Raw genomic sequence first — 21,790 nt, forward strand, 5'->3', positions numbered from 1 at the left:
ATTTAAATGAAAATAGATTGATGTGTACATGGACGTATTTAAGGCAGTGCGTAATGCCTAGTTTGTGAAATTCTAGGATGTTTTTTTTTAAGTAAAAACAGATCGATGTGTACATGGACACAGATCTTATGCAAGGTAAAATCCTAGTATACGGTGCGGCCTTGGCGCGATTTTTAAAATTGTCGCCAACACCAAAATGATGCGTTTACGTTTGTCGCCAAATTTTTGGCAACCTCAAGGTAAAGCGTCGCCACAAGTTTGAGTTGGCAAAAAAAGTAAACAAAATGATAATCATAAGATAATAAATCCTAAGCATACGGTGAGACACAAGAAAAAAAGCAAGCATTTAGAAATTGAAAATAATTTTTAACAGACTTTATAACAAATAAAAATATAATTTTCAACATGCATCGCAACAAATACAAAACATTCACATATCAAATATAATAAATTAAATACCATGGCTCAGTGTCACATATGTTTTAGGGTCTATATTATAACTCAAATGTCATGGCACTCAAACTCTGGTGGCGGATATATTGCTTTTATTGCAAATATAAAGTCTTTCATTTTTTCAGATGACGATTTATTATTTTTCATGTGCCGCCACATATATTCCACCAAGTAAGAGTCAAACTCTTCGCTTACCTTTTTCGTCTCCTTCAAATCCCACGCTTAACAGCACTCCACGTTCCTTCCAAATCCTAGTATACGGTGCGGCCATGGCGCGATTTTTAAAATTCGGCAGCAATCCGGCATCTACTGCCCATTGAATTACAGCAAGCTTTCCTTCCAGTTCTAACTTTCAAAAAAAAGTTCGTGTTTAAATATTCGCAATTCATAGCATTGCACATCATAATCGAAAAGTAACGTTATCCAACTGTAGAACAAAATACGTTAGCAACTTGAATTGTAGAATAAAAGACGTTATCAAACTAAAATTATATTCAGTATCTGACAAAAACAGATTAATTAAAAAAATATTAACCAATCAGAAACTTGGCGGAACCACTACTGTTATTTTAAAAAATACAAAAAATAAAAGATAAATAAATTTTACCTGAACATACGTTATCCTTTCTCATTCAGTTCAGCTGAAGACAGAAAATTAACAGAACTTCAAACAATGGTTTGAAATAATTTTTCTCTTCCATCTGCACCAATCAAAACTTCTCAATTTAAAATATTTAATGAGCATGCGCGAAAATGCTCCCAAATGCACTCTCCTACAGAGCATCCAAAATCGGCTTGGTTACCACAATTGGCGCGCTTATTAGTCTCTTAAACCCGAATTTCGCCAACTCTCATGTGCACCGTATGCTAGGATTAAGCCCTTATGCAATTCTTTGACTTCTTATTTTGGTTTTGTGTAGCGGCCATCTTGAAATTGTGACTTCCTGTCGCCGATCTTGGCGTCAAGAAAGAATCGCCAATAAACAAGGGGCACCCAATTATAAACTTTAACCAATGACAGCTCTGTTACTTCGTTTTAAAACAAAAATATGTTTTGTACTATAGGAATTAAGTTTTTAAAAATTGTTTTGCCGTACTAAATTCATTAAATGCATTTTACACAACTGCTTTGGAGTAAAATACATTTTTTAAACTGATGTAAGAAAGGTATTGTTTTCAATTCTTCTTGGAGTTCTTGTTTCAAGGCAGAAACTGCAGGTGAGTTTGAGGTTGGTTTGTGTATCAGTTAACTGGCAAGTTTTAAGCAATTTTTTGTATTTGAGATGTATTGGGGAAAAGTGCAGAATCGCCCACTGCTTGGCGTGTTTTTAAGAATTGCACTAACTCGGTATCCAAATGCACATCGACCTGTTTTCACTTAAAAAAAATCCCAGAATTGCACAAAAATGGCATTGTGCACTCCCTTGACTTTATCCATGTACACATCGACCTATCTTTTACTTAAAAAGTCAAAGAAAATTGACAAAAATCCAATTCTTCTTACTCTTGTCTAAATCGCCAAGTAAAGAAGTGGGCGATTCTGCACTTTAGCCATGTATTGTGTATCTGTTAATTAACAGAGTTTCTGAAATACTGGGAAATATAAAATTTCTTGTAACTTAAAAAAAAAAAAAAATTAAAAATCTTCAATGTGGGTTTGTTATAGGCATGTTTATTCATCCTTGGTAAAGACAGCCGTCATGATCTTTATCTCTGTAATGTCTTAACGGATGGCTTGCAGAGAACACGTGGGCTGTAATTAGACAGACATAACTTTTTATTGAATGTGGGTTTTCAAGTTGTGTGTTTAACAACTTGAAACTGTTTTCAGGCTTTTAATGTCTTCAGTTTAGCCGGAAACATATTTAGATAAGCCAGCACTTTTTCTATAAAGTAAAAGGATATTTTTGGTTTGTTGAACTTTTTAAAATTTTAATTGGTGAACTGAAAAATTGAATTATGTTATTGACATTTTAACATGCCTTGTAGGGAGGGCAAATTATAGCATCATTCCTGAATTATTTAACAATATTATAAGTATGATCTGTTAGAGCTAGGAAAATAGATTTTTGCTGTTTAGGTTTATGCCATGTGAAGCATGAATTTCAAATGTTTACTTACTATAATGATGAAAAAGATAAGCAAAATCAGTAGAGCAGTTTTGATAGTGTGGAATGCTATTGACCTTGAAAACCCTTTAAATCCAGAGTTGAAAATGGATTGTAGTAGTGTTTACTTGAATAATTTAAGGACCATGAAGGTACTCTAGTCTTTGCCATTTTGCATTTAATTTAATGAGCTGAAAGATTTAACACGTCCAGGATATTCCAGATGTATTAATCAAATGCATGCTGTAATGTGATTAATTTCTTTTGTAGTATGCTTTTTGTAAAAAGTGTACATTTTGATTATCGTACTATAAGTAGACTTTCTTTATTAGCACAATACTTTTTTATTGTTGTAAATGTTGAAGGCAGCTTTTCACAAACCACTTTTAACTGCTTATAAGTTAAATTGGCCTGAAATGTCAGTTCTGAAGGCATAGTTTTGAATTTTATTTAGTCCTGTCTTCCCATTTTGATCAGTTTAGTGTTTAGCAGTACTGGCTATTATATCAGTGGGCCTAGGTTCAAATCTGAGTCAATATGCATATTTGTGAGGGTATAATGTCAGTGTGGCATGGGGCAGTTTAGGAGTTCTTGTTTGGTGTTAAAGAAAAGTGCAAGACCTTCAAAATTGGAACAGAGCTATATGATTATGTGGTGGGATTACGCCTGTACAGTCAGTAGTAAAATTCTAATATTTTGGCATGGTTTTAATCTTCTGTGTCATTTAGGATACATATTACGACTGTTACTTCAAAAAGTTATTTTCTTACTGCTTTCTAATTGGCCTATATCAGTTTTTTTTCCATTTTTTGTTTGAAAGGATGTTGAAATTGTTATTCTCATCTGAAAAATGATTTGAGAGTAATTTTTTATTTGACTATAAAAATTTTAATCATTAATTGATTGATAAATAGGCAAATAGCTGCAGTTTGTCATTTTGGAAAATTCCTGGTGTAAGCATATATTTAAAAGCTATTGAATTTTTCTGCATATTTTTTCAGTTTTTCGTTACTTTTCAGATACAAATTTTACCTTTGTTCAAAAATTTATAGAAAGTAAAATTTCAAAATATGTGTAAAACTTGAGTTTAATTATATGGTTTCAAATAATTTTTAATATCTGAAATAAGGGTCAGCTAGTTGTTTGAATTTTTTAAACAATCTGTGACAACTTTACAAATTACTTTGCGGCTAAGATAGTTTATTTGAAATCATGATAAATTATATACTAGTTACTTTTTCTTGTAAATTAAGATTAATTGCATTCGTTTAAATATCAAGGGTACTTCATGATTAACGCATTTACCTCCATCAATTGCCATAACTGGAAGATAAGTTAGCAGCCTTGGTAAATATAATTACTAGATTTTTAATCTGAAACTGATTTTGATTTCAGATGGTTTTGACTGCTATGAGTTTCGCATGATATTAATTCAGTAATTCTTTCCTCACTAAATTGTTTAGCATTTTAACTTCTAATAAATTAGAAAAGAAGTGGTAATTCTTTGATATGTTTGTTACATTTTTGATTTTCACGTTGACTGTGTGATATTGTTCTATGCCATTGTCTTTTTAAATGTTGGCAAATTTTAACTTTCCAGGAGTTTGAAAATAAGAATTAAGTTCTTAGTAGTATTTGTCATTCTTTCATATTCTTTCAATAATTTTCTATTAAAATATTGGTTATATTTAACAATCTGTTGACTGAGAAATGGTGTTTTTCTTTCATAAAAGATAAAAAATTTTATGCCAAGTAGAAAATATAAAAATGGTTACCAAATGTAATTATTTATAAAGAAGGTATGGCGAAACAAAAGACCATGAATGGCTGGCAAACATATTTACAATTCAGCGACTATATGCAGGATAAAATAAAATTCTTTAGATTCTTTTATGCAGCAGTATTGCATTATGGTCTCTAAATATTAATGCTATATTTCAAAAGGCAAACTAATATTTTAAGTTAAATGTAAATAAGTGTTATTTATATTTCAATATTGTAGTTTTAATTTTTTAAGATTTCCATATCGCAGATTGATGTATCATTTATTCATACTGCACTAAATTACATATGGAATTTTTAGGTAAGAAAATCCCTCTGATAACTATTAATGAAGGTTTTAGGAGTAATTTATTGCATAATGAGAGAACTTACCAAAATTCTGTATATTCCATGAACAATTCCCTTTTCTCTAGTAGTTCCTCATCTCCAGCACCTGTTAATATACATACTGCAAGATGCAAACTAATAATTGTGTGAAAAGCATTGTCTGCATCAGAATGTCTTTCTGATCATACAGAATTTTCAATTGTTTGCAAGGAGACAATGTTAGGCAGTTCCTAGAAAATAACTCGCCTAGGAAAACATGCTTAACTGAGCAATTTTGTTTTTAAATGTTGAGAAATAGTTAGTTGTGTGAAGAAAATAAGACTGAGAAATATAAATGATTAGTAACCTAAAAAGCATTTACCTTTGGCAGTAAAATAATTTTAAAGTGTACCTATTGAAGCATTTCAATAAACTTTACAGCTACAGTTCCCTAAATCATAACTCAGATTTATTGCGGCATTGGCATAATAACAAAGGACTCCAGAAACACAGCCTGATTAGTAGTCAGATTGAGAACAGCAATTTACTCCACTCTATTCTAGAACAATCCTTCTTGAAGCAATGCATTGATCCCTCAGTGGGTCTTCCAAGGGACATTTCCATACTGAACTACTGTCAAGGGTCACAAAGGAAAAAAGATGTGCCGATTTGCCTTCTACAATTTGCCCTTGCAATTATAAATAACATCGCAAACGGCATTATGCTTATGTATACTGATGGTAGCAAAAATGACGATTGATGCAAAAACTTATCTTTACATATCTAAATATAGAAAAGCATTATCAGGTATATTCTTGTTTGTGTTTAAATTTATATTCAGCGTAATGTAATTTGTAGTTTAGCTAATCGTATTTAAGCCTAGTGTAGAATATAATAGGTTTTTCCATATTTAATATCCAGATTTTAAACTTAATAAAAACTGGAGAAATTTCAATTTTTTCAAAGTTTAATTATTTAATTTAAATGTAATAGGGGGCATAAACAACTAAAAATATCATTGCCACTCAGAAAAATATCTGACATTTTGGTATGTTGTAGCTGTTGCCATTTGTGTTTAGAATTCAGTATCTCAAAAGAAAGAGTTGATATTAAAATTGCCAGTTCATATTACCTTTTCATGCAGTTACTTGATCAGGGAAATTTTCATATAAAACGGCAATTTCAATCCTTGCGTAGCATGCAATATTCTTGAATTTTTATCTTCATGATCCATATAAACAGAGCCACAAAATGTATTGCTGTGTACGTGTGCACATCTATCTATTCTTAGTCCTTGATGGTCTCGAATATTCGGCTGCAGCTTTTCATGATTGATAAAAAATAACATGCATTTCTGATAAACCTGAAATTAAAATAAAATTGTATATTTAATTCTGTTCTTATTTTGATTTCAGCATGAAGCCACATAAGTACTCTATATCCATTGGTACAGGGTCTCTGTGGTGCTCCTGATGCGCCCCATGCCGCCAACGTGTTGCTATTAAATGCAGAGGGCAGCGGTGTGGGGAAATTTAAAGAGCCCCCTGTGACTGAAGCAGTCTCAGTGAAGGCAAGTGTATTTTCATAAATTTAGTCCATATTGACTTTTCACAAATTTAAAATATTAACTGCTGTAGTTTTCTGTAAATATTTTAAAGGAAACTTGTTGGAAGCAAATTTTTAAATCAATTTTCTTATATTAGATATAAAAAATTAAGTAAACAAAACCAGACTTCAAGTATTTGTTTTCATACTAATATAATGTTTCAAATGTATGTTTTCATACTAATATAATGTATGTATGCATCATGTTTATTACATTTCTTGTAAATAATCATTAGTAATTGTCTTTTACAAAAATTATTTCTAGAAAAGTAAGAAATGTTCGGAGATTAAAAATTTTTAAGGCAATTCAGACTTTAATTTTTTGAGTAATTAAAATTACAATTTGAAATTTATTCTTTCTTTCTAGTGGGATGAAGTGACAAAGCAGTCTTTAGATTAAAAATTTTTAAGGCAATTCAGACTTTAAAGTTTAATTTTTTGAGTAAGTAATTAAATAAAGTAAAATTACAATTTGAAATTTATGCTTTCTTTCTAGTGGGATGAAGTGACAAAGCAGTCTTTGGATGAAGCTGTCGTGTTGGCTTTTAATTTCCATCTGACTGACTCGAAGGTTGCCCAGTGGCATTCTGTTCTGTGGAAACGCAGGCTGTATGTCCAGGTGCCTGACAGTGGCATGTCTGATGGATCTAAAGATTCGTGAGTAACTTTAAATCATTTTAGCTGTTCAAATGTTTGAAATCTGAAAGGTTCTAAAAAGATAGGTTTTGGTGACCATAATTAAAAAATTCCAACAATTCTATTCTAGGCTGTTTTTATGTCGCATGCTACCTAAACACACTAGTGGGAGAAATTTAAGGAGCTACTTAAAGTTGCATTATGTTAATTTATTGTGAAGTCTAATGAAAGATAATTGTTTGGTAGCTTTAAGTCAATATATTTTGCAGTAGATACTTCACCTTCACTACACAGAAATGTGAATTTTTTTTACTCCATTTGCTGAAAGCATATGTAGAAAAGAGTGCAACTGGTCTTCATATTTCAGTTTCTAGGATTATAGGTATAGTCAGATTAAAATTTTCTTATGAGATGGAATTTGTTGGAGTTTGACAGCTTCAGAGAATGCAATATTGAACATTGCAGCTTGTGACAATGTAAGGCATTGACAGAGATAGAAAAACTAGAAGTATCGTTAAATATCTGTAAATTGTTTAAAGACATTGGTGATGTAGGCAGATAAACAGATCAAGGTTGAAAATATGCTGCAACAGACTTAAAGGTCATTGTTTGACAGTAGTAGTTGAAAGAGAATTGAAGTCTGTTAAGGTTCTTACTTCTGCTACAACTTCGGATAATACTATGAGTGACAGCATAAAAGAGGGCTTGAATGCAAAGAAACTTCGTTTTACAAACTTGGGTTGTAAAATGTATTCAGTTAACAGTGATTGGAGCATTTGGTGAGTAATGCAGTTGTAGTGGAGTCTGTTTTTTGGGGGGGGAGGGCACTGGAAAGAGAAATGTGGTAAACATGAAAATATCTGGGCAGGATATTGGTAAAGAGGTGGTGGAATCGCTATATGGGAAGGCATTTTGAGTAGCTATATGGACTTGTTCATTTTGACCGGTACGAGTTTGAATACTAAAATCAAATTGTTTTAGGGATGCAGTTGTAATAGGCTATAATGTACATTTCTAATCTTGCCGTACTAGTCATTGATTATTTTGATCGAAGATATCCAGTATATGGTATGGTGCACATATTTTGGGGATTTAAATTAAATACAATTTGTAGGGAGGCATTAGAATGCTGACTTAACAGATTGCAGTCCTTGGTACAAGCCTTTATTCATCATAAATACACTTCTGGGCAATCTACTCAGCATGGCTATCGCAGTAAAGCTTGCTTTTGTTTGGAAAGTGACCCACACACCTTTGTTTTTCTGCTTATAAAAAGTTGTAATAAGTCTTTTCTATAGCCTTTTCTTGTGTTCTTATTTAAATTAATTTTTTACAGAAGTAGCTATTTGACATTGCCATGATAAAGATCTTCTGCAATTTACATGTATTCAACTGCAAAATCATTCAAATCATGAAATTAAAGGAACTGAAATTTTTCCTGCCAGTGTAATTACAGCATATTTCAAAAAGTGAATGTAAGAATACATACAAGTATTAAGCAAAAATGCTAATGAGAATATATAAATATTAATGAGCAATATAAGCAAAAATATTAATATACATGGCTTGGATGGTTAAAATGTTTACTGTATTATTGCGTTTCAACTGTGAATGGTTTCAGTTTGGTAAAATGAATTATAAGTATGGTCAAATTTGTTTTTAGTGCAGAAATGATAACAATCATTAAATTTCAGAATAGCATGGCTTTTTGTATCTGCTTATGAAATGTAATAATCAGTATTTATTAGCTACTTAGGTGTTTATTTTATTTTGTTTTTATAACAATTCATTCATAAAGATAAAAAAAAGAAATGTAATTATGTAGTGTCAAGCGACTAAAAGCAGTCTTATCTCTCAGGTTAAACTTTTTCTTAATAAAAATGATAAAACTAAAAAGTATTGGCTTTATATATTTCATAGTTAAAATATTGGTTACTGATTAGCAAACTGTAACAGATTATTTGAAAGACAGCTCCAAGATAGATATCCTTTACTGCTAACTCAAAATTGCTTCCATCTGTAACTTTAGTGATGTTAGGCTGGAGCTTGGTGGAGGGTAGAGAGATCTTTTATGTTCTCAGATGAGGCCATTCCTAAATTTGTATTAAGTGGTGGCCATATGTTGGTTAGAGGGCCAGTTGAGTGCTTGGAACCAAGCCTTCTGCTATAGATGCGTCATATCTACACCAGGAGCATTCTTGTCATTATCTTCATACTTTTAACTGTAAATTTATAGATCGGACTCGTGATTACATTGTTTATGCTGCCATTCATGAGCAATATTCCAGGAATCATTTTTCAACTTAATGGTCATCTCTATACTGCCGTTATCACCCAGCATAGTGTTGAAATGATGCCGTGGCCTGCAAGATTACCTAATCTTTTCCCCATTAAATATGTATAGGGCATGAATGGAAAATCCAGCATCATTCATAACCAGTGCAGATCATTTCTGGTTGAATTGCCAGAGTGTAACAGGCGTAGAACTTCATATCACAAAATGACTGACTATACAGCTTCTGTATGTACAGTTCATAAAAGTTTGCATGCTTGCTTTCAGTATTGTGTTGACTACAGCAATTATTAATGTATCACTATTTCACATTTGAACTGGCCTTTTTTGTACATACTTTTAACCTGTGATTTTGAAACATTAAATGTTATTGCCTACATTTCATTCCTTTAAACTGATGTCTTTTTGGTGTTGGGATTTCATTTTCCATTAGTTTATATTGATGGCTGTATAGATAGTAAATAATGTAAGTGTATTAGAAGATTGAATGGGGTTAAATATTGTATAATTGATTGATTTTAGCAAAAAAAGGCATTTGAACCTTTTTGCTTTTTCAAATAATTTTTAGACATGAGGTTATGAAGTTAAATTTTTCATTATAGAATTTAGTTTTATTATAGTTGATTTATATTCATTCTAGATTCTTGACACTTTTGGAATTTGCTGAAGATGAATTGCAGTGTTCCCATGTTATCGTGTGTTTCAGCAAAAGCAGACCAGATAGAGGTACCTTATGCTATTGAAAATAGTTTTCTCTAATTTAATAATTTATAAATGGCTTTACACAAGTCTTTACACAAGAATTGTTTTGCTAGTTTAATAATTTCAAATTTTCTCTTTCAGTTGCACTGGTTCGAACATTTATGTTCCTTGGATTTTCAATGTTGGCTCCAGGACATAAACTTGCTCCCAGCAATGCAAGTGAAGATACTTTGTGTATGATCTACATCATTGAAGAATGACTTGTCACTTTATTGCCATCTCAAGGGAATGTTGGAAGTCAACTATTTACTACACTTGAACTGACTCCTCATTAAGGGGCTCTTGAATTTTCCCATACTTAAATTTCCAAAGTACTTTGGCTTTTAACTTTTCTCCCTTTTTAATTTTTCCTCTGCAAGTTGGCGGCCCATGTTTTGAGCATACTTGAAGTTTTAACATTGTAGCTTGATACCTCTGAAATATTTTAAATCTTGTAACCAAGTCTGAAGAGATTGTTTTCAATTTTTTTTTTTACTTTTGGGACCAATATGCTTTTTCCCTTTTCTCTCCTTTTATATAAGCCCCTGTTCTTTGGAAGAATTGCATTCTGTATTTGTAGTTAAACATGTTTTCCTTAGTTTTTTACGTAGATATTGTAGTATTGTTCATTCCAAGAATTTTAAGTGTTGTCTTAAGCTTAACTTAGTTGTGGATTGTGGTAGTTGGGTGTAATTTTTTAACTGTTAAGTGTACTTTGATTTTCCTGTAATAAAAAATTCTTTGAAATGCGATTTTGGCGCTTTATACATTCTGAAGTAATGTTTTATTGCTGCCAACATAATTTTGAAATAAGATGAATTTTAGCCTCTTATCATTTTTCTACACATATAATCTGAAAATTGTAAAGGTTAAAAGTTGTGAAGATTAAAGAATGTTTTTAATATACAGATGTTCTTGAAAAAAATATGTAAAATAATTTTTCCATGAAAACTGTAAAATTTTCAAATGTAATGTTAATTTCGAGTAAATTTTCCTGATTAATATGAGCATAATTGAGAATTCGTTATTTAATTTCACTTAAATGTAAGCACACTGGCAGCAAGAAATGTTCTAGCATGCTGCATATTAATAATTGGTAAGTACGGTAAAAGTCCCAAAATCTGCAAAGCTTGGGACCAGAGGTTGTGCGTATTTCAGTATAGAAAAGATAAATCGTAATATTCAGACTAAAAGTGCAAAATAAATAAGGCATATTAGATACATTTAATTAAATTATTATATACATTATTGCAATAACTTATAAGCATTATATTATTACATATATAAATTGATTATATTATTAATTGTATTGCATATGCACAGCATCGAGATTTGCCGATTTCGCCTCGTGCAAAGATTTTCGGATTACAGTGTTAGAATAACTATTGCTCTAAAATTTCAACAGCTTATCTTTATTTTTCCGTATATTGAACACAATCGTATCGCAATTCCATACAATTCTGCTATAAACCGAGGAGTAGCACCTGTCTCCATCTTTTGCAGAATTTGCACTTTTTGCATTACTGTCAATGTAATGTGTTTTACTTTTTTCAACAGCAGTAAAATCATGAGTGTGTTTCTTATCTAATTGTAGGGCTGAGATTTGAAATATTCTTAATTTATCCACAAAATATTCGGATAAAAAAAAAAAGGTAGCACTAAATAATCTCGTGAAATAATAAATTCAGGAAATACAACAATGAATGGTGAGTTTGAAAGAAGAGTTGAGTGAATTGTCTGCTTTTTTACCTCGATGCAGATTAGGGGGGAAAAACTTTTATCATGATGTCAATAATTTGGTATTTCCGTTATGACTCATTATTATTTGGTAATTATGACATCATTATTCAGTAAGTTTTTTTTTGTTATTTCGTACTCAATGTTGCGATTTCCGAAACCTATAAACTGAATGTTTATATTTTGAGAGGCAACGTGGATTTCAGGTGGGCGGATTTTCGGTATTTGACTGTACTCTAAACCCTGTATCACACGTGCATTTATCTCAAAGGAACAACTGTTTCAGATAACTTTTCTGCCTGTTTAACTTTTGAAAGAAAGACTTGCGATTTCCCCCACCCTCCTTTTGGAAAAAAAATTGCATGTTGTTCGTTTTCAACCAATTGGCTATCTGCTTGGCTGTAATGGAGAATCGGTTTCTCCTTTACATGTTAACCCCAAATTGATCTGTGGCGATTGGCTGTTGTGATAAAGCAGAAAAATTGTTCCAAACAGTTATTCTTCTGAAACGGATATGTATTGGCAGCGTAATGAAGTGACAGGCCACTGAAAACAGCTGTATTCACTTGAAGCTTACACTTCTAGATTTTGCTTGTGGAAAGCTATAGCCTTGTCTGCAAAAGTTATTTTCCAGCTTTTATTTTCGCAACACTTCTAATTTCAAAGATGTTTTAAGTGATTAAGGTTTTTGGTATTGTATTTTTAAAATTTATTTTTTATACAATCTAACTTGTTAACATGCTTTTGTTGCCCCTGTATTTAATGTTTGAAAAAATTAAAATAGGAAAGTTTTGTTGTCTGTATTGACCAAGATATTTAATTTCAAAGGTTGTAATATGGCATTTTGAATTTGCATTGAAGGGTTAGTTAACCCTTTCCAGCACGCTACCCCTTTTAAAGTTGGAATTTCAAAAAAAAAAAAAAGGGTAGACAGTTTAATCAGGCCTAGAGGCGGGCACACTGAATTAATAGAGCTTTAAAAAGAGTGCTGAAACGAACATTTCTGGAAAGCGCATAAAAGAGCAAGATTTTGCAGTGATTAAAAAAACACACAATATTCTAAATACTGTTGCAGATTTACCGTTACCCAGTTTGTGCCTTGGGATTCCTGCTACTTTACACCCCCTAATAAAACTCTTGGTTATGAGTACGTGTGTATGAATGGACAAAAATTAACTTGGGTATATAATATTTATGTTTCATATTTACACTTTGTCTATTTTTTCATGGTGGTACTTAAGTGACACCACCTTTAAAAAAGCACAACTCAATATTGTATGTTTTGCACATGTACCGGGATCTATATCAAACTCGCTATCTGGAAGCAATTTCAGTGCTTCAGAAATGGTCAGCCTTCTCTGATCCATTCGGAAAATAATTAAAAATCCAAAAAATAAACTAATATTTTATTTGCAATTTAAAATTATCTATAAAATAAAAACTCAAAACTATTAAACGTTGCACTAACGAAACTTCCTTGAACGAAAGAGTACTGATGTAGTTAAAAACGAAATAGCTAACTGATAAAATTACCTTTTGACCTTCAGAAAATGACCCCAACAATTTCTTAGTTAATAACCAAGCCTTCCTTCCCCCCCCCAAAAAGAGTTAAAACAGGAAATGAAACACAGATGTGGGCACACCTTTTCTATTGTGAATGAACTGACTGATAGCTGCAGAGAAAGATGCAGTTTCTACTCTGACCTAGTCTCTGAGTGAATACCCTCTGGGAACAGCTGATGTTTGATTTTAGGCAAGATTTTAAGGTAAAAATAAATCCTTTCTCATTAAATTTTTCTGTGCGTACAGAGGAAATTTTTAGGTGTGCTCAAACGTGCACATCATGCTGCAAAGGGTTAATAAATAAATCGAGGCTTTTTTTTTTCCTCTTTAAGTGCTAATTGGTAACATTATATAATTTACTTGTGACCTTATTTTGTTTCATTTCATATGCCGAAAAATTTTCGCTCAAGTAATTTACAACTCTAAAAACACATGAATAATATTCTCTTGAAATTTTATTACTTTAGACTTGTAATCTTGTATTTCATTAAAATATAAATATTTCTCATTATTAATTACAAATGTAAAGAGTTGGTTACTGAAAGCTACCAGTATTTTCTAACTGTGAATAAAAATCTCCTTCCTGGAAAAAATTATATTGATCTGTGTTTTTCAGCCTAAAAAATGCTTAGCAAATATTCTCTTAACATTAGAAATTTAAACAATATTATGTGCGAATGCATTTTGCTATTTAATTTGTGTGTGGCCCTTAAATGATTTCCGATTTCTATATCAAATAGCTTGTTCAGTTCTTATCATGGAGACTTAACTTGCAGTATTTTTTTATAACTGGTAGAAAATTTTTCTACATATAAAAATATAGTGACTGGAGGAACATTTCTAAAGTTAAATTTTGTACTTTTTACAAAATTGATTTCTCTAAAAATGCCAGAACACGAATCTTTGCACTATTTAAAGCATTTTTGTAACTGGAATCATATATCTGTGACTAAAAATTATGAAAATAAGGCCAGGTAGAAAACTTCCGTGGGCCTGATGCACAATAATGTGTTTACGTATATTTAGAATTATTTTGAGGTGTTTAAATTGATGTTTAAAGAGTATTTTTAGTTTGTTCTGATAGCCTTTCTTCTGAATTTATAAGACTTCATCATGATTTCCATGATAGAAGGGCTTTTCATAAAACTTCCAGGGGTGTAGAATTTCCTTTCCTCTTCCACTACTTTCCAGATTACCAATCATGATGGGGTAGAGACCAAAAGTACAATAGGCCATAGGGGAAGTGTCCGGAGGGGGGAACTTTGAATGAATATGTTAAAAGGGTATAATGCAATATCTGTATTGATCCATTTTTTCAAGGAATACATTGGTACTTCTGAATATGAGTTGTTGCTTTGTGTTAAAGTTTCTCTTTTTGAAAGTCATTGAGATTAAATGTAATTTTTCTGGGAATATAGGATGTAAAACTTGATATGTTGAGTTGATTTTTAACAATTTTTTCACACTTTCTTTTAATCTCCCATTGCAAGAGAATCCTGCTCTAATTGCAGAAGCTTTCTCTGCATTTACAGAACCAGTTTTGTACATTTTTTGATATTTTTGGTATATTTCCATATACCTTCTGCTAAATAATTTTCATATAGTCCCCATGTCAAAACTTTACAACTGCTTTCTTTGTCACCTGATTTTGTTGTGAGTTAGGATTTAACTATAGAAACAGTACATGGTTTTTCGGGTATTCATTGAGTCATCTTTCTATGCAGAAATAATGATCGATGGTTTTTCCTACTTTGATTAATAATGTTGCTAATTTTATACTTTGATTTTAATAATACCATGCATTTTTTACAGCTTTTTTGAATTATGGAATAAGAGTATTTCTCTTCAGAAAATACCCAAACGTCCTTAAATCCAGGACCTGATTTAGATTTGAGATCCTAAGCTATTTGAATTTTTTGTATGGGATATGCTACAATATTTCATGGGAGGGGGAGCTATAGCTTGCTCAGCTTATACCTTAATCTGACACTGCTTCAATCCATGGCTTGTTTACATGTTGCATTTTTGAAAGAATAAAATCAAATTTTTATTCCAAAATATTTGCTTTTTATAATTTATTGAAATCCTTCTAAAAATGTGTAAACACCCTCAGTAGTCATGTAGAGAGTCTAGACGTACAGTCAGTCACAAGACGACATGGACATTGCTGGAAAACTGAATGCAAGGGTATCTCTTCAGCAATGTGGATATCTTAATTTTTTAATTCTTCTCTAATCATTGTGCAGCAGTTTGAGACTGATGCTAAATTAAATTTATTACAAAAAAAATTGATTTATTCCAAATAAGTTCTTGGGAATTGCGAATGGTGCTGTATAATTAAGTCTACAAAATGAATGTCGCTAGTCAATGAAAGGCATGGTACCCAAAAAAAAAAAAAAAAAAAAAAAAAAAAGATTAGCAGGTAGGTGATTAAAGTAGTTCTAAATATCATTTGAAATGCTTTAGTGAAACTTAAAGAAATTAGAATGTTATTCAGAACTGAGTCTGAATAAGCATTCTTTTAAGTCTTGGAATGAGACGTGGTGAAAAAGCCATTTGCATCTTAAATTTCTGGCTTTATTTTCTGCATCTTGACTTGTTACAGAAGAAAATCTGGGCATGGGATCTTCAGTATCAGTAAGTCTCCAAGAAATCACTTCAGATGTCCCCATTATGAAGAGACGTGACAGTTGATTGTAATGTCTGTTATTACATGTATGTATTTGAAAATTCACTAGTTCATCAAAAGTAATGTTAAAATTTCACATCTATCTTATTTAAATGTACTTTTGACTCATTCTGAAACTCCAAAGTATACAGCAGTCCGTAGAATTGGTTTGTAAGAGAACGTGCAGTTAGTCTTTTTAGCATATATACATTATTGATTGTGTAACATTTTACTAAGCGTCCAGGATTTTTTTAAAGAAGGCTGTCTGCTTGATCAGTTTTCCTGCTAAAAGCAATCACTCTAGTACCAAGGATATTTTCAACCAACAAAAAAAAAAAAAAAAAAAAAAAAATTCGTTATCAGAAGTCTATTACATGTAGGGATCTTAAGTGCGTTAATTCTTGGATCCGTGAAGGCGGACGACTTAGGTGTCATCTTAGAAGTAAATTAGTTGCAACTGAGAAGGTTTAACTTTTGTCAAGCTGAGATGATTTGTATAGTAATCTCCACAGCTTGCGAAGAAAAAGTTAAGTGCACCTACAAGCAGTGCTTATTTCTAAAATTAGGAATGCCAGCTCCCTATGGAAGGGTATCAAGAAAAAACGAAAGTAATGTAATTCAATAAAATGTCAAAACGTAAATAAAAATTGGAAGAGAACGCCGAAGTAAAACTCAAAATTAGGCAAAGGAAATTAATCTTGCCTTTGATTTTGAACAGAACTTTAGTCGATTTAGACAGCTATCGGACACATGACCATTTTCTTCATGAGCAAATAGAATTTTGCTGTTTTGCCTAATTTTGAGGAATAAAAATTTAAATAATTAATAATGGTGTTCAGTAATACAATAAGTAATGGACCTCATTTTATTTGGTGTTCTGGCAGGAATTGAAATTTCACTAAAAATCCAGAAATTGCAGAGTCGGCCTCTGGCGGAATATACAGTATAATGTATTATTTCAATGGTGAAAGAAAGAAAGATCATTCTTTTTTTTAGCACACCAATGAAAAAGATCAAACGGTTTAAAAGCCTCGCTAATAAGAGTAGAGAAATCTGTAGTCTTACCTTATAATAGAAACTTCAAGATTATTTTCCGCCACCCGACTTGTCTCGTACCCATGAAAATAACAGCTATCTGATAAAAAAGTTGAGTCGCCTATTTTTCTCCATTTTATTTCCGTTTAACGAGTTTCACTTCCTGAAAACTGATCGAATAAAGGCTGATTTGAAGTAGAGCTTCAAATGTTCGTGAGCAAGCCGACGTAAGTTAACATCGTAATGGAGATGGGCTTGCAGTGGCCTTAAAGTGTCTTTTGAAGTAACAAAATATGGAGGATATCTAAGTATGAAAACAGAGAGCCCAACACTTCATAAACACAATTCTTTGCCGATGAAGTCTTACCTGTGAAGCAGAATAATTCCGCACCCCCCCGAATCCGAGGGAAGAACAAACATAAGACTGTGTAAATGACGATTTTCGTTCCCCTGTTTGATTAGATGTTTCAAAAAGGGTTAACTGCTTTTTTCCGTGAGAAATCACTATCGTTGCGGTTCTTGAGGAAGGAAGATGTTCTTTGTATAATCAAAGCAGTATGAGTTGAATAATTTTATAGTGCAAGCTGTTGTGTCTCACCCTGTCAAATGCTTTAGGGATGGCTAAAAAGATAGTGCCAATGTGTTAGTTGAACCCTTTTATTGCTGCGTTTATAACTCTGAGGAATTGAAGTGCGGTATTGTGACGTGCTCGGAATGAAATTGTTTAGGAGGAAATTTCTTGGTAATATTGCAAGTTGTCAAATAACAGATGCAAAATGATTCTTTCGACAATCTCTGAAAGTATGTTGAGTAAGCTAGTAGACTTATAGTTTTGCGAAAGCATGTTATTTTTATTGAGCTAGGGAAACGTGACTCTTGTGCAAATTTTCCAGTTTGAAGAGTAAGTAACTGAGCTACAAGCAGACATTTATGATTTTGATGGCGGTATTAGAAGGAAGATGCTTCAAAGCCTTGTAATTGGTTCGGTCAGATTCGGCGGGTTTTATGTTTTTGTATTTCTTGTTGAACAATGTACGATCTTCTTTGTTGAACAATGTACGATGGGGTGGCAATTGGAGGATAGTTCCGTGGTTCGAGGTGTTGTATGATATTGTTAATTTCTCTATTGACTAATGATGATATTATCGCAATATGGCCAGGGGGTTGTCTGCAAAGTTTTCTCCAATTCATCAACAAGACAGTTCTCTTTGTCTGTCTCAGAAAAACTATTTCTGCTGGGCTTGTAGAGTGAAGGGATTGGCATGTAATTTTTAGTAAATTTTTTGTTAAGGTTAACTGAGAAATTCTTCAGTTAGTAGAGATTTCAAGAATTGTTCCCATTTCTGTCTGATGGTTTTAAAATCTATTTTAACTTTATTGTATAACAGATTAGACTGATACTCCCAGTCTGTTTCCCAAGTCGTGTGCCAGTTTTCCTGGCTCTGTTCTTTCGCTTTATAAGTTACTTGAATTTTTTTGACAAGCTTTTTGGGAGGTCTTGTCATACTGTTACTAAAGTATGAACTGCCATGTTAATATTTTAAGCTAGCTTAACAACTTCTTAGTCAAGGTCCTTGGTGTTGATTCTAGAATTTCTTTGCATAATTGTCTTGAGATGTTCTTTGAATTTAGTCCAGTTTATGAGAGGATTGGAGTTGAAGAGAGTATTTATGCAGGAGAGGGTATTAAAGGACGGACAGGATTATGATCAGATGACAGAAGATTATGAGACACAGTATGGCAATGGATAGGGAATAATATTGCAGATAAAGAAATCAATTGTGCTTGCACTATTCACCGAGTATCTTGTGTGATTATCAGATACGATGATGGTGTATCGGAAGCTTAGAGCCAGGTTGAATAAAATTTGTTCCTCGTGCGTTTCTGCTGGAGTTATTTCAATAGGAATATTATCGTTCCAGTCTTCGCCAGCGAAGTTAGAAGGGTTGAGTAGCAAAATGCTGTTCAGTTCATTAACATAGACCGTACTACTGTGAGGTAGGTAAATGTTAGCAAGGTCATTTATTGTCATGAATAAGTGTGACGAGTGTGCATTCAAAAGACTTACTGTGTATTTGTTTTCCAGTAAAGGTTGGCGTGTTTCTTCCCATTAGGGTGCTACTATCTCTTTCTGCAAGTCTGTCTTTAGGTCTGGTAATTTGGAAGGAGTATATTGGATGAAGGCTTGAAGTGCGTCTCTTGGATGAAGATAATGTCTGGATCAAGTTTTTAAATGCAACTGATGAGTTCCTCCTTCTTCTCTAACAGGGCATTAGGATTCCATGAGAGTATGACTAAGTCTTTAGTGTTATTCCTGACGGTGAGATTAGACATTTGCACTTAATTTCTGTAGCAGTTCCGCCATTATAAAGAATTTTTTCATCTGTCCAAAGTGAGTTTTTGCTTGCCGTCTGTGATGGGAGTGCATATTTTTAGAAAGTTGGAGAAGTTATTGCTAATGAGGTTTGCTTGTTCATTTTTAAGAATATTCGATAGTAGTGACAGTATTCGGTAGTGGATGAAAGTCCATTACGACTAAGGTTGAGTGCGAGATGAAAGGTCTTTGGGTTATTGAAGTTCCCTGGATTTCGTGGGCAGCCTGAGAAATTACCTGGGTGCGGCCCAAAGCAAAGTGCACACTTTGGAGGATTTGTTCCCTCAGCTTACATTTTCTTGTTTCATGGTCCTTAGCCCAGTGGACGCAGTGTGGAGGTCTGGTGCAATACAAAGCGCTGTGCTGGAATTTATGGCACCTGTAACATTGTGCAGGACCAAGCCGTCTGAGGAGTGATTCCATTTTGAACTTGAGGTACTCCAAGATGTAGATAATTTTATTTGTTTAGGTTTTAGACAGATAGAAAGAGAGGTAGAGGTTTAATGTCTCTTCTATCGTATAATTCGGTTATATGTTTTGTATAGCAATGTAGGTTATTTAATTCATTAGTAATGCCTTTTGTAGAACGTACCACAATTTTCAGATTTTATCATCTGGCTTCACATTTTTTTGTTTCATGGTCCTCAGCCCAGCGGACGCAGCGTGAAGGTCTGATGCAATACAAAGCGCTGTGCTGGAATTTCTGGCACCTGTAACATTGTGCAGGACCAAGATGTCTGAGGAGTGATGCCATTTTGAACTTGAGGTACTCCAAGATGTAGATATTTTTATTTGTTTAGGTTTTAGACAGATAGAAAGAGAGGTAGAGGTTTACTGTCTCTTCTATCGCATAATTGGGTTATATGTTTTGTATAGCAACGTAGGTTATTTAATTCATTAATAATGCCTTTTGTAGAACGTATCACAATTTTCAGATTTTATCATCTGGCTTTACATTTTCTTTTTTCATGGTCCTCAGCCCAGCGGACGCAGCGTGAAGGTCTGGTGCAATACAAAGCGCTATGCTGGAATTTGTACGGAATTTTAGTTTGGGCGCCACTGGAAAGTATAAGATGACATCTTCTTTTTCTTCAGTTATTTTCTGAATCAATTTATGCGGAGTCTAGAGGAGTAATTTTGAAGAGATTTCTTTTCAGCTCTCGTAAAGTTGTTTGGCCAGAGATTAAGAAAAGATATTCTAGGAATTAGTCAGGATTTTGTAAATCGTCGATGTAGATATGTGGAGCTTTTCTTGATTCGGGAAAGCTGACTGGTGTTCTGCAGTGGCCGATCTGCAGTTTAAATAAAAAACATAATTCATTTTAGAGAAAGGGATATATTTGAGGCAGTTTTTTATTTATTTGTGAAAGTTCTAGAAGCGGATAAAAGTGCAGCTAGAGCGTACCGCAGAGTTTAAATTGCGCCGGGGCCCGGCTCCAGTAATTTTCAGCTTTCGAGATAAATTATAATTTCAGCCGGAGTGCATCGGAGCCCAAAATAAAAAGGGTTCCGGCACTTCTTTCATGTAAGTGATCACATTTTAAGACACAAATTTTGTTTAATAGTAAATATGCCTTAAAAATCAATTCTAACTTCTGAATGCAGGTCTGTCTTTCCCTCTCACTCAAGCCTTGCACAGAGGATGAGACTTTTAAGGAAAGAAAAGTCCCCAATCATATGTCAAAGGCTTATTCTCCAGGATATGCAATGAATTTATAAGAGCGAGTAAATTTTGTATTCCTTAAAGAACTAAAAGAGATACCCTGGTCGTGCACGTTCCACGCTAGTGGCTTCCTACTGCAGAAATTTTGAATGATGTAACCAAAAGGGGCACCACTGCTGTCGCTTGTACAGGGAAGTCTTATGTTTATTCTCACGTTGTATTCAGGAAAATTTATTCACGAAAAGTATTCAGGGAAAATTTCTCTTTGACGCCTAGAATTACATCAACGGGGCATCGCGATTAGAAAGTGCTAAACTCTTCTCTTTTCATTTTCAAAGCTAAACTTGTAGAGAAATTGAGTTACTTCGAAGCAAGAGAGATGAAAAATCAGCGCCGGGACTCGAGCCACGAACCTCTGGAATTCGCGTCGAATGTGCTGACCACTGCACCACGAAGGCATGCTAAGAAGGCGGGAGAAATACTTTATATGCTCCTTCTTTTAAAGGGCGACTGGGGTTTTAGGGGACCCAATCGCCAAATCCTGGTGGTGAAGAATCATCATTCACCACCTTTTAGTTCGGGTGCCACTGTAGAGACATTAGGTTATTTCGAAGCAAGAGAGATATATGGTCACTTTACTTAACCTGTTCCGCCAAACTGAGTTAATGGCACTACAGGGTTAGGAAGTTATCCTATTCATTGCTAGCAATCTGACGGTTAGGCCGCCTTTCTACATTTTACTTTAATCTGTAGTTTCTTGGATATAATTATTTTCATTCACTTGCTTCATTATCTCTAAGATGCCCTTGTTGCAGTAATAGTCCGT

General features: G+C 33.2%; 1 protein-coding gene across 1 annotated transcript; it reads left to right on the plus strand.

The window, feature by feature from the left end:
• Positions 1-6,069: 6,069 nt before the first annotated feature.
• Oda (Ornithine decarboxylase antizyme) lies at positions 6,070-10,676 on the plus strand (the record flags this gene model as incomplete). The annotated part of the gene is made up of 4 exons (XM_035368882.2): positions 6,070-6,219; positions 6,751-6,911; positions 9,824-9,909; positions 10,027-10,676. Coding segments are annotated over 4 exons (516 nt in total), but the record flags the coding sequence as incomplete, so codon positions are not given.
• Between the last annotated feature and the right edge of the window lie 11,114 nt (positions 10,677-21,790).

This window comes from Stegodyphus dumicola, chromosome 5 (assembly GCF_044657685.1).
Source record: "Stegodyphus dumicola isolate Sdum_Otavi_A_Nest chromosome 5, ASM4465768v1".
Lineage (NCBI taxonomy): Eukaryota > Metazoa > Arthropoda > Arachnida > Araneae > Eresidae > Stegodyphus > Stegodyphus dumicola.